The 13,705-nt window shown below is 44.3% G+C and overlaps 1 protein-coding gene across 13 annotated transcripts in view; it reads left to right on the top strand.

The window, feature by feature from the left end:
• tspoap1 (TSPO associated protein 1) overlaps positions 1 to 9,070 on the top strand; it is a 66,900-nt gene extending 57,830 nt beyond the window's left edge. For 6 of the 13 annotated variants that reach the window (XM_031856880.1, XM_031856883.1, XM_031856881.1 and 3 more), the window contains 9 exons: positions 510 to 652; positions 825 to 993; positions 1,880 to 1,948; positions 3,030 to 3,077; positions 4,046 to 4,164; positions 4,268 to 4,339; positions 4,692 to 4,811; positions 4,927 to 5,053; positions 5,337 to 9,070. In XM_031856880.1, coding sequence (XP_031712740.1) covers positions 510 to 652; positions 825 to 993; positions 1,880 to 1,948; positions 3,030 to 3,077; positions 4,046 to 4,164; positions 4,268 to 4,339; positions 4,692 to 4,811; positions 4,927 to 5,053; positions 5,337 to 5,713 — 1,244 coding nt within the window. In that variant the 3' untranslated portion in view covers positions 5,714 to 9,070. Of the gene's footprint in view, positions 1 to 509; positions 653 to 824; positions 994 to 1,879; positions 1,949 to 3,029; positions 3,078 to 4,045; positions 4,165 to 4,267; positions 4,340 to 4,691; positions 4,812 to 4,926 lie in introns of all 13 variants that reach the window. The other 7 variants (XM_031856891.1, XM_031856885.1, XM_031856888.1 and 4 more) reach the window with 6 other exon arrangements.
• The last annotated feature ends 4,635 nt before the right edge of the window (positions 9,071 to 13,705 follow it).

Here is a 13,705-nt window from a genome sequence, read left to right as displayed (position 1 = left end):
TATATATGTATATATATATATATATATATATGTATATATATATGTATATATGTGTATATGTATATATATATATATATGTATATATGTGTGTATATATATATATATCTCTTATTATTTAGGTTATTCAGGTTTTTGTGTAGTGAAATGCTGAGGCATCATTATAGATGGATAACTCTTCATTTCAACTTAGATAGAAACAGGTCGTCTAACAAAAGTTCAGCTCAAATCGGCGTGGTGCGCTGTACTGCGACACTCGTGGCAAGTGAGTACACGGTGTCGTGGACGTAATGCGCAAAAATAGATATTCCAGTGTTTTTTTAAGAACGAATATTCGAAACGTAATTTTTTGGCCTATTTATACAGCCCTAATAACCAGTGCTTTCAACTCTGCACTTCTCTAAACAAAAGGAAAGACGCTTGTATATAAAGTAGTGTGTGTGTGTGTGTGTGTGTGTGTGTGTGTGTGTGTGTGTGTGTGCGTGTGCGTGCGTGTGTGCGTGTGCTTGCAGGTGGTGTTGATTCACCAAAGATCAAAAGAGACGGTGACATACGCATCTTTGTGGCCCTCTTCCCTTATGATCCGGCCACTATGTCACCCAATCCTGATGCTGCCGAGGAGGAGCTGCCCTTCACTGAAGGACAGATCATCAAAGTACGTCCCCACACAGCTCAGACGCTACTGGAACCACCTCCACAATCATGCACATAAGCTCACATTAGGGGGGCACATGGTTAGATATGCACACTGTAGATATTGGTTCTCCCATGAGTCATTTTGAACCCCCCCCCCCCCCCCTGTAACTTTGATGTACTCCTCTCCCCAGGTTCACGGAGATAAAGACGCAGACGGGTTCTACCGCGGCGAGTGCGGCGGTCACCTGGGCTACGTGCCGTGTAACATGGTGTCTGAGATCCAGGTGGAGGACGAGGAGACCCGGCAGCAGCTTCTGCGGCAGGGCTTCTTGTCCACAGCGGCCTCCATGGAGAAGATAGGTAGGGTGGAGCTGTCTGAACACGTGCCTGTAGACAGATTTAGGACCAAATGACGAAACGGTGTGTTCCGTGTGAATCGTAATCGCGTTGTGTGCCGTTACATGTGTGTTACAGTTGGAGACGAGTACATCCTTTACCATAGGTGTGAATTGTAATGTTCTACTCGTTATGTATCCCCGCTGTTTGTGTTTAAAGTGGTAAGTGAAAAATAGCAGCGCAAGTGTTGCAGAATCCACACCTAAAATATCCATTTTTCATTTCCCTAGACTTCAAATTGGCCAGCTGTGTAAAGTTGTCATATTTTTTGTCTGCAGTTAATCGGGGAAGCGGCGAAAGCTTTTTTTTTTCCCCAGATGAGAGGAGGAGATGTAAACGCTCCCTCTGGCCTGTTGACCTGTTGATCCAGCAGGAAGCACAAAGAAAGCTCAGTTGAATTGAATCCAAAATGAATCCAAAACTTTCCCCCGTGGCATTCCTTTGTATGTTTTTAGTGCTTTTTGTTCACTCTTGTTGCTGTTCAGGAAAGCATAACCATCTATTCAGTCACTGACTTCGCTCTCAAGCAGGCGTCTAGAAAGAGAATAAACTTAAGTCAAAGTGTTTGCCTGTGGCGAGGCGAGTCGAGCAGCAAAATCAAGCTGACACTTTGCTTCTGTTTCCTGCTTTCTACCCAGAGAGCGGTATAACTGCAGATGGTTTAACCTTTTCACTTCCACTTGTTCTGTGTCTGCTGCTCACTGGTTGTCTTTGTTTAAATTGCTCTTCGCTGGCTTTTCATTGTCTACTTTTTGTCTGGTCTGCTTCTCTCAAATATTGCATCTGTTTTTTTGTTTTCAAATTTTTTTATTTATTTTTTTTTGGTTTTCCTTTCTAAAACTCCATAAAGGCTCTCGCACACACGCACAGCTTCCGCGTCGCCCGGTTCCACCGCCGAAACCGAGACGATCCAAGAAAGGTGTGTCTCGCTGCAGATTGCGGCTTCCCACCTCCCTCCTTCACTCTCTTCTCTGGTTTGCTTCTCTTTCTGTCTCTTTCACTTTAGCTTTTTGCTCTTTCAGTTGCTGCTTCTCACTCAGCGACCAGGGGGGATTTATTTAGGTCAGCTACTGTAGTAATGAAATCAGACCGCTTCCCAGCAGTCTGGCAGAGTACTAGCACTATGACAACTCTCTACAGTACTTCCATATTCTATAAGTAAGGCTTAGTGGTCCACTTTCCTTCTCAGGGTCATAGACTCTTCAGAGTCATTGCATCTCTTCACAGGCTAACCTTTTTATGATGTTTATTTTTTTTTTTTTTCACCAATGTTAAAAAGCCACATACATGAGTACTGAGTCAGTCCTGTCAGCTTTCATTGATATTCATGTAATACATTGCAGACAAAGCAGCAGAATGTGGCTGTTACGGTCGGACCGAATAGTCCAAAACCTCCAGAGAAGTCAAGATTTATTGAACATGACAAGTTCTAAACATTTTACAGCATATTTTTTATTCCGCTTTAATTGAATATTTGTTGGCGTTTAGCCTTTTAAAAACATTTTCCCTGTGCTCTAAAAACAGTTTGCTCTCCCGCTGGCCACGAGTTGGAGGCCCGCACCTGTATTAAAGTCCAGCAGCAATGTAACAGCCCCATACATTATATTTATATATCCACAATAACAAAAACACTTTTATTAGTTTAATGACGACTTACATTCAAAGCTTCGTTCAAAAGCCTCTTTAGAAGCTTCGTATGTAAAAAAAAAAAAAAAAAAAAAAAAAAAAAAAAGACGAGGACATTCGGTACAGCACTAGTGGCAGTCTGATGCTTATTGCTAACAGAAAGTCCTTTTGGCCGGTATTCTGCTCCGACGTCACAACTGCATTACATGATCACCTCGAGTTCTGCTGTTGAGACATCCATCCCCTCTGATCTCCATCTGTGGCTTTGTGTGATGACTGAGACTTGATACTATAGGATCATTCTTTGGCCTGTGAGGTCTGGTATCATTCTGTGATCGTGTCTATGCTCTCTTCCCGTACCTCGTCTCTTCCAGTGGAGTCTGCCGCACTCTGGGAGGAGAGCGTAGACTCCTCCAGCCAAGGTTTGTAGTGAGCACGTTGACTCCTCTGCCTCTCTGTTTTCACCTGCATGTCGACCCTCTCTACGTCCACCGGAGGACCGCATGTGTTTACTTGCCGTTTCATGCATTTGCGTGCCATTTGTGACCTTTTTTCCTTATTGGTTGGACTGCTGATAACGCCGGGGCTCACCTTCATTCATCCTTATTAGGGACTGTTTGATCATTTAGGGGGATACTGAAGAATTTGACCTTTTTAAAGATCCTCAATAACAGACTTCTAAAAAAGAATGCACGTTCCTTGTGTTGGAAGGAATAATAGAAACAATATATTTGTTTTTTGAGAGCAGCATGAATTAAATTTCCAAATCGAATGTCTTCTTCTTGACACGTAGCCTCCTTTTTGTTCTACTTGGACCCTATTTTCCCATGTTTTTCTGTTTAAGTGACGAATGAGGACAACAACTTTGAGCGTGCAGTATTGAAGGAGAACGCTAGAGATAGCAGCCGCTAAACGGATTGTAATGTAATCGCTCAGGGAAACTCACTCAATACTGGACCACACTCAGATATTGGTGTCCAAATGAGTCACTTGGACACAAACACATAAGAAAATATCACGCAAGTCCCTTCAATTTCTTCATTAACTCCCAGTCATGTACCGTGTGTCAAGCAGTCCCTTCTCCTAACTCCCCTTTTCATTTTACAGTTCAAAGTGGCATCATATTAATCATTCAATCATTTCAGTTGTCTTCATTTCTTACAGAACAAGGAGCTTTTCCAATGAAAACAAAAATGCTAACTCTCACTCCTAATTCCTCATTTTCTTATTTCCATGTGTTTGACTGCAGTGGTGTGACTTTTCCTCAGCTTAGCATGACACTGAGTGAGTCGGACGTGCAGACACGATGATCTGCATGCTGATGAGCTGTTACTCCTCTAATTATCAGCATGTCGGACTGTAACGTTTGCCCCCCCCCTTTGAATGACAGATCCCAGCCAGACTGCCCCCGCTGCAGCAGCTGTGGGGAACCCGGCCCCAGGAGCTCGCAGGATGGTCGCCATCTTTGATTACGATCCACGAGAGAGCTCCCCCAACACTGACATAGAGGTCAGACGTGCATAATGTCTTCTTTTTTTTACCCAGACTACGGCACAATATGTGTGCTAGTTTTTGCTCATTGTCTGCCTCCTTCTTTCATGACGGGATTCAGGCTGAGCTGACCTTCAGTGCCGGAGACATCATCCATGTGTTTGGTGACATGGACGAAGATGGCTTCTTCTACGTAAGAGCAGGGCTGTCACTAACTATTATTTTGCATTACTGATTAATCGTTTGGTCTTAAAACATCATTATTTCTTAAAGCCCAATTTAACATCGTCGTATGTTTTGTTTAGTCCGATTTAAAATCCGAAACGATTACATTTACTGTAATGTAAGACCCATGAAAAGAACAAATTCTTACAATTATAAACCTGGACCCGTCAACATTTTCGCTTGAAAAATGACTTGAATGATTAATCGATTATGGAAATATTTGTTGATTAATTGTCTGTTGATTGACGAATAGAAAATGACAACATATGGGTTCACAGTTGTTGAAAGGCGCCCTCATGTCCTCCTTTCTTTTTCTTCAGGGGGACTTGAATGGACACACCGGCTTGGTGCCCTCCAACTTCCTGCAGGCCGTCCCAGAAGACGCTCCAGCCAAACCTCAGTCTGCTCAGCCCGGACCAGAACCCCGGAGAGAATCACAGGTGGCTTTAGCACGTCTGTCCGTCTAGCATGCACTTCTGTGTTTGGAACCGTGGGCGATACCTGCAGGCATACGTTATGCCTCATTTTGACTTCTTTTTTTTCATGTATTTTCAGCGTCTGGTTGCTGTGATTTTCTGTTGCGTTTCTTTAATTTCTGCCCTGTCGCATTTCTTTTGCCCCACTATTTCCTGCATGGCCTTTTGCAGAAGCAGAAACGAAGTGTACACTTCGAGACTTGATCGTAAGTGTTTTCAGATCGGACTCTAGCGGCTCAGTGATCACCGCTAGTGTCCCTGTTTATGTCCTCTTCCCTCCACCTTAACTGTAGTCCTGCACCTGGTTTTAGTTTATCAAAACACGGGTCAAGAAGTTGAGATCTCAGATCCACTGCCTCCTCCTCTGTGTGCGTGTGTCCTATCCTTGTATTTCCCTTTTGGTGTTAAACTTTCAACCCTAACATAGCTTTAGATATTGTTTAATATATTTGGCTTGTTTGTTCTGAAAGTCTGACTCTCTTCCTGAAGTGTCCCCGAACGACTTCTGCGGAGCCACAAGATCCTGGGCCCTCAACCCTAGAAGAGGCTTCTCCCCCCCAAACAGAAACTCCTTTCCCAGACCCAACAGAGCACACGGACCTGCCACCCAAACTGGCACCCACCGCGAGCCCCGCGTCAGACCCGGCCCCCGCTCCGGCCCCTGCTCCGGCCCCCGCTCCGGCCCCTGCTCCGGGTCTAGCAGCAGCGGAGGCCTGCTGCTCCCCTCTGGCCCCCCTTCCAGCAGACAGCCCGGCGCAGACGGACCGCTCTGCGCCGGGCAAGAAGAAGAAAGGCTTTTTCTCCAAAGGCAAGAAGCTGTTCAAAAAGCTGGGATCCAGCAAGAAAGATTGAGTCGGCAGATCTGACTCAGAATACCCGCGTCACATTGAAAGCACTTTTTCTATCGTCACAGTCGGTCTCGGCTGGTAGCCGGTGCGGTTCGGGGCCATCGGATCTAATAACCGATGCGTCAACCGTCAGTAATTATACATTTGCCTTAGAGTACTGCTAGCAGCTGGTAAATATTCGAGTGCATCGACGCCCTGCTTACAGCATCACACTAGCATGTCGAAGTGCATGTTGAAGTGTGCAAACGCAAATATATTCTCTAAATACTACCTAACTAAGCATTTGCTAAATGTTCAACTCGGCAGGCTTTGATGCTTGATGTAACGCACTCGGTTGTCTCTTAACGGATCGGTTATATTTAGAACAGCTGGATACAGAACGGTGTGGAACAGCAGCTCAGACACAGCTAATCATACATTAGCTCTAATGTTCATGTACTGGTGCCACTTTATTTATTTGAAGCAAACGAACAGCAGCAGTCTGTCTCTTCCTCCGTGTGACTATGAAGAATGCACTGTCCCTCCCGATCGGATGTATTTTAAATACCCGTCTGCTCGTCCCCCTCACCTGTGTTTCTCGTCTTTCAGTATTTATACAGTACTTTGTACAGAACGTGTTATTTATTTGGTGTCCGACTCTTGCCCTCACCATCACCGCATCGCATGAAGTGACGTCGGGGCAGGAGGTTTAGTCATTGTAGAGCGGTCAGAGACGGTGAGGCTGTAGTTTAGATGTAACTAGTTGTGGGGTTTTGAGGTTAACAGTAGAGATTGTTTATTGAAGGTAAAGATTGTGAAGGGTTGAACTTCTTTGATGTGTGTGTGTGTGTGTGTGTGTGTGTGTGTGTGTGTGTGTCCACTGATAAGACTGAAAACAAGATGCCTTTGTCAGACATTAACACAGTCACACTTGGCCTAAATGTTGCATGCTACATATTTCAGAGAGAGAGAGAGAGAGAGAGAGAGAGAGGCAAACATGACGTAGTATCTGGCGATCAGTAGGCTTCTCTGTTAGCTAGCAGCGCTGCATCTAATGATTGTCATTATCGATTAATGGTTTGACCTGTAAAACATGCAGAATGTCATGGAGGGTCTTGTTTTGTCCCACCAACTGTTCAAAACCCAAAGAAAATGAGTTTATTATAATGTAAGACGAGGGAACAAAAGCAAATTCTCACATTTGAGAACCTAAAATCCATCAGATATTTGGTGTTTTTTCTGAAATGATTATCGGTTATCAAAATAATCCGTTTTCTCTCCATCGACTAATCCAGAGGTTTTCAAAGTCGGACACTGTGCCCCACCCCCCTTGGTCAAAATCAAGACAACTGCGACCGTCTAAAAGCCCCGCCCTGCCCCCGATTAGTGTGATTTTATTATGATTATGTGTAGGTGGATGGATAGAGGAGACTGTCGGGGTTCCAAAAATATACGATCCACATTCTGAGCCTTAGAACCGTCAAAGAAGTATTGAAAAAGTTCATTCTCATGGCTTGCTCTAACATTTTGAACTACATTTCCCATGATTCTAGGGGCTTCAGGGGATGTAAACACTGGGTCAGCGACTTAGCTGTGGGCTGTGGACCGTTTGAAGACCTCCGGACTAATTGATTAATCGATTGCAGCGCGTGCTCATTAATACTCCAGAACCACAATACTGAAAGTATTCCTTGATTTATTTGATATGCAGATTAGAGTGAAGCCGCGTCCTGACCACTGCTGACGTTAATAACATGCACTCTATAAGCTCCTGGGATTCATTACGGTTTGACCGTAGCATGTGGGAACAACACTCACTAGGATTTAATGTCGCTGCTGTGATAAGTTCTATCTTTTCTTTTGCCTCCATGTTTGAGTTTATATGCGTGTGTGTGTGTGTGTGTGTGTGTGTGTGTGTGTGTGTGTATGTGTGTGTGAGAACATTGAGTCAGACAGGCTTAACAGCATCTAGCACGGTGTTTGTGTCCACACATTTGCATCATCAAATTTGGTCGAAGTTTGGTTGAAGCTAAATAATACAACTTTAGCAATATCGCGCAATACTGGAACAAAACAGGGATGCGTCATGGTGTGAGACAGCTTCACTGGCATTAAGATGTAGTACAAGTATTGTGTGTGTGTGTGTGTGTGTGTGTGTGTGTGTGTGTGTGTGTGTGTGTGTGTGGACCAGGCCTTATTGCTGAGCGTGTTGGTCCGTGACAACACGTCCAGGGGTTCTGATTGGGTCTGCTGTCTGTTCGGTAACTTCTCAGGTTTTCACTTGTAGTTTCTCATCGATGCCGAGCCGCCCGTTGACTCTGGCTGTCAAAAACTGCAGAAATATGCCAAAATCGTAGGTGCTTTGCCCGTTACCATAGCGACGAGAGGCCGAGCATCCGGCGGGGGGGGTTCAGTGGGCTAATCCGGGTCAAAGCACGGAGCGTCGTTCTCTTTTGTAGGTCAGACCTGATCTCACCCCTGTTGTTGGCGGAGGCACACCTAACGACACATGATTTGTTTCTTTGATGTCATGAATGTTTTAATTGTTTGTACATGAAGACATAAAGGGAGCCAAGATGCCAAGAGCTAGAGGCAGGAGGGCGGATCCACAAAGACACTTTAGATGTGAGATAGCCGGGACAGAGGCAAGACTGGGGCTGTGCTGTGTGTGTGTTTTCTTTTTTTTTAAAAGAGGGTCGGATGCTCAAAAGTTGCCGAAATGTACAGCGAATATTTGTACTGCTCTTGTATTTGACGGCCTTCATTGCACAAGTATTCCTCTAGCTGCTTCTGTAGTGAGTTAGGACCTAGACCCCCGTAGGTAGCGTGCTAGTTGATCATATTTAGCCTTACGAGCAGACCTTGTTTAGTCTCATTATGTTGTTTACAGGATGTTCATTGACTGCATGCATACCAATGTCGTACCCATGTTCAGCCTTATTTATGTTACGGTCATATTTATGTGTTTCCAGGGCGGACTTGTCTACAACATTTGAGTTGTAGATTGTCGACGCAGTGGAACAGAAGCTGTGTGTATATAATGAACAGTGTTGGGACTTGTGCTCTATTTTCATACAGCGCGGGAAACCTTTTCTTTTTCTTTTTCTTTTTGTTGTCTTCCCTGAACCTGCATTCATTGTTTCTAAGTGGAAGATTTACCTTTTTATATATTAATGTTTTTATTACCCTTTTGGAAGCTCATGTGTAAATATTTTTGTTAATATTGTTTTTCAGAATTATTATAATTTTTTTTGTTTTGTTTGCATGTCCAGACATTGTGGATGGAGGAAGAGTAAGTGAAGATGTAGTACACGGAGGACTCGTTGACTTGAAACTGTGATGGTTTTCTTTCGATATGGATCTTTTTACAGGAATAAAGTATATTTTCACAGAAAACACCAGAGTGTGTGACGCATGTGGTGTTCCTGGGAAACAGAAGTCGACACGAGGCCCTTTTTTTAATTTTCATCTTTATTGCATTATCACACAGATTACATGTCCATGATTATCTCATTTTCCTGTTTTGTTTTTTCAGTACAGTTGAAACAGGTGAATTATAAAATGGAGGACAGGGTTTGCGAGCTTCGCCCCGCGCCGCGCGCCGCCCATGTGAACCGACCGGGGCAACACTCTGAGCGACGCGTGGCTTCGTGAGACGAAGCAGCTTCCTCTTTTCTGACTTCCTGCGCGGGGCTCCACGCGGTCGGGCCTCTCATCTCTCCCCTGAAGCCAACAGTACACTCATCCATAAAGTAGGAAACACTACACTGTGGCGATGAGTTTAGTAGTGCTTTCTACTTTATGGATGACTGCACTGTACGTCCGCTGCTCGTCGTCCGTCTTCTCTCTCCTTCTGCACCTGCACACACACACACCAACCCCCCCCACCCCCCCACCCCCCACGCCCAGACCTCTCGGCTCAATGCTCCAACAGCCCTCGCTTTAATGTCGAACCAGAAAAACTCACACTTCCTGTTTTGCCTTGAAACATTTGCATGCATGGTGGTTGTTTTTTTCCACAGCGTTCAAATCTAAGCGAGGCCTGATGCGCATGACAAAATAATCATCCGAAACACCCCACCCGTGTTCCCTCCAGCTGCCTCCCCGGTGCGGCGTTTGGGGAGAAGGTTGGAACTGAACCGCCTGCCAGAGGAAGCGCTATCTCGAGGAAGCCATTTTGGCAGGCGTGAGTGAGCTTTTTCTGCCCGATCACTTTGTACGTTCAAAAGTCTTTTGAAATGACGACAGACATTCGTTAACAGTTCAGAAACAAATTGGAGCGAATGAAAAGGATCCAGTAGATCCACTGAACACTAAAACAAATACATAATATAACGGTAGCAAAAGTAAAAAACAAAAAAAGAGCGTACAGTTTTAAGTACAATGTTTTTTAATCCAGATGGACTTCTGAACAGAGGTCGTTAAAAATAAATGAGTTAACGACATTAAACATCTTTCATTATCTGATGGATAAAAAGCATTTTCTTCTTCTCTTCTTCGAAAACAAATAGTTTGAGCGTTAAATACGCGGCGTCGTCCATCATACGTTACCTCCGACCTCCATTTCTCTTCTGTACTTTCAAGTGACGACTGTCCGGGCAGCCTCTCTCGGGTGTCTTCTCTCTGTCGGTCCGAGGAGCAGATGAAGAAGAAGAAGAAGAAGTCGTCTCCTTTTGAAGCCTCCACAACCACGTGATGCAACCACAGGAAGAGGTCTAACAGTCACAGCCGCTCTCCTTCTCCACTTCCGTCTCAGCGCTCTGCCTTCTGCAGACGCTGTTTCAAAATGCTGACGGCCACTAAGGAGAGCGTGTTTCTCAGCACAGTGACACAAACGGGATAGTGTCAACATTAAAACACTTTTCTTTTTAAGTACAAACACTAAAAACATATTTTAATAATTTCCTTTCTCTTAATTAACTTCAAATCGAATCCTTTTCAAGGCCCAAGCTCAGTTTTTTTTGGTGCCGGCGAGCGATGATGTCATTGTTACTCGTGTGGACATTCTGTAGCTTGGTGCAGTTCTGTCCACACCGCAGTGCAACGTGAAGTTGGGTAATCGAGCCATAGTAAAGCTGAGGGAGATTAGGACACACACTGGTGTGGACATATCTGTAGCTTTCCCATCAGGTGGATGTGACCTATTTACAGCTTGTTTCACGTTGAACTCACCGATGAGCTGACTTCTATTCGCTATAAATGGCAAAGTCCTCCAAGAAACGTTTTTGTCAGATGATTTTATCATCAATGACACGCAATAGTTCTGTTTGGCAGAAGCGAGGCCCTCCAGCTCAGATGGTGTAAAACGATAGGAGCTACCAGACGAGCGTTGTCAACTATATTTCAGTTTGTTACTATTTCAACTGAAATCAGTTGTGAAACACCAAAGCACACCGTTAAAGGACAGGTTTACCTTTAGTTCCAGCGTGTCCTCGTACATTAAAGGGTTACTGGCTGCTCTAGTTCTTCCTGGCCATACTGGCGGCAAAGAAATCCTTTTTACAGTTCAGATCCTTCAATTTGAAAGCATGTTTCCACAGAAGGGCGACTGTGTGAAAGAGCACTAAGAGAGGATCTCTTTGTCCCAAGTTAAAGATGGACTTGAACATTTTTTAAAGTGCCTTGTTTGCTGGTTGAGGCGACATTTCCGTCACTCACTACCACCAGTACCTTGTTGGTAATCTGTTGGATTTCAAAAGTGAAAGGCAGCCGGTTTCAGTTCCTTGTAAATGTCCAACTGTAACCAGGGGGGGGGGGGGGGGGTTTCTCACAATGCTAACCTGGGGAGGGGTTTTATTGGAGGGGCCTGTGCTGCATGTACAGAACAAATGCACCTTTTCACAACCTTAAAAACGGATTCTCTCACTTCTTTTTGCTCCTCTTGTCGTGTGCAGTCTGATCTGGGTCACCAGAAGCCTGCTCCCTGTGTGCACTGTGACGTTTGCTGGTTAGCAACCATAAGGCACAACAGTTTGGGTTCATTGTTAACGCTCCAAATGAGTCTTTTAGATTTGCAAATAGGCTGCTCATATGAACTCAAAGTGTTGGTAAGGTAACACGTTTGTCCCTTCCACTTTTCGTCTTCACACCAGCAACTTCTTATTTTCATTCTTCCCTTTGTAGTCTTTTGAAACGGGGTGCGATCAATGAACGTAACCTTTCAGAGGACGATGTGTGGAAGCCATTAGGTATGCCTGTAACACGGATTCACGCAGAAGTACTCTGATCCTAACGTTCAAGAAGCAATACAACAATATAAAAAATACAATTAATAGTCCTACTTAAGGAAAACACAAGAAGTATTATTAAGTACTTGTTTCATCCCTGTAAACAATATATTATATACATTATTATTATATTGTTAATACCGTTGCATCAATCTGAAATGTCTAGAACTAGACGCATAAGTTAGAAGCTTATGTTGTTTTTTTAATGTAAAATCTAATCTAACTGTAGCTGTCACATATACATAGTGGAGTAAAAGAAGTGCAATATTCCTCTGCGTATTGTGATGGAATAGCAGAATAAAGTAGCAGGAAATGGAAATACTCAAGCAGAGTACCTCAGAATGATACTTAAGCACGATGCCTGGGTACATGTACTAGTTTACTTTCCATCCCTGGATGTCAGCTCAGTGCATGCAGGGTTCAGACGCGTTCTCACATCGTTTCCCTTTGAGGATTTGAAACAACATGGGTGTGTATAGAAAGACGTTTGACACGGTTACGGGTCTGCTATAACTTTATTCCCATTGAGTCCGTTCCTGTTCGGGAGGTCATGTAGGTTAATGTCTGAGAGGAAGAAGAGCGGATGTCATTCTGACATCTAAAAGCTGAAATCCTACAGAATGTAAATGTGTTGGAGGCCACCACACACGACAAAGGCTTTGGAGAAAAGATGACCCGGTTGTGATACAAAAACTCATAACAGACGAGGGAGGTGACGTCAGCTGGTGCTCCTGATAAACAAGTCTCTCACACTGAATGTAGGAGGCCCAGTGGGACGAAACAGGAGCATGCTGCGTGAGGATTCTGGGTATTCCTCTTTTGTATTCAGATTCAATCCCTCATGATGCTCCAGTGACGGATAAAACGCGTCGCTCACAATGCAAACTTGTTCAAAACATCCGACATATGGCGTCTTTAGAAGCCACACTTTCCAAATCTCCTGACTCCTGCCCTGCATTTTTACTAATCCCTGCCCTCTTCAACTTATTGAGTCACTCTGCTGAAGTGCTGCCGCTCCGTGAGCCAGCGAGGGAAGTGACCCTAACTCCCTGTGTGAAGAGTGCATGCACTAAAGCCGGGCCCTGATAGACCTTATCAGGGCCGGCAGCCATTTCCCTTCCCCAGGCCGTGCTCTCCAGGCTCCTCCTGGGCCCCGCGGGTCGGGTGTCGACACCACCGAGCCACCCGGAGGCTTATTTCCAGCCCAGACCTGCGAGCTCCACGGAGGCCTGAGCTGCTCCTGCTACTGTGTAAAGTAGATTTACTCCCGACCTGTACTCAGGTCAAATTCTGAGGTAGTGTGTCCATTTTATACATTTATTTGACAGCTGTAGGTTCTCTTCAGATCAAGACTCATTTCATATGAGTTCCACCAGTTCCATTTCGCCTCTAAGCTTCTCACATGGTGCCGTTTAATCGGAGTGCATTGGTTTTTCTTTTTGTTTAGCACATTTAAACTAAGTCTAAACTTTAAGTCTGTCTCATCTTATTGTCAATTTACCAAAACCTTAAGTGGCCAGAAACCCAAAATACAAGAATGAATGGATCATTTACAAAGTTTTAAGTTCAAGAATTTTGAAAATAGTTGTTTCACTATCTATACAGCGAGGAAATGAAAGTATAATACAGTCTATTATTAACAACTTGTTTGGGGGCAATTTTTCATTTAGAGCCTGTGAATGCCTGTAAGTTACTGAAAATATTAGTAATTCACAGTTTTAAATGTGTCATGATCTCCGTGTGATCTCCGTGATCTCTGTGTGTGTGTGTGTGTGTGTGTGTGTGTGTGTGTGTGTGTGTGTGT

This window comes from Anarrhichthys ocellatus, unplaced genomic scaffold (genome assembly GCF_004355925.1).
Source record: "Anarrhichthys ocellatus isolate YVR2014 unplaced genomic scaffold, GSC_Weel_1.0 scaffold18, whole genome shotgun sequence".
In the NCBI taxonomy this organism is placed as follows: Eukaryota; Metazoa; Chordata; class Actinopteri; order Perciformes; family Anarhichadidae; genus Anarrhichthys; species Anarrhichthys ocellatus.
The sequence above is the reverse complement of the archived record's forward strand: the minus strand, read 5'-3'. Positions and strand labels throughout refer to the sequence as shown.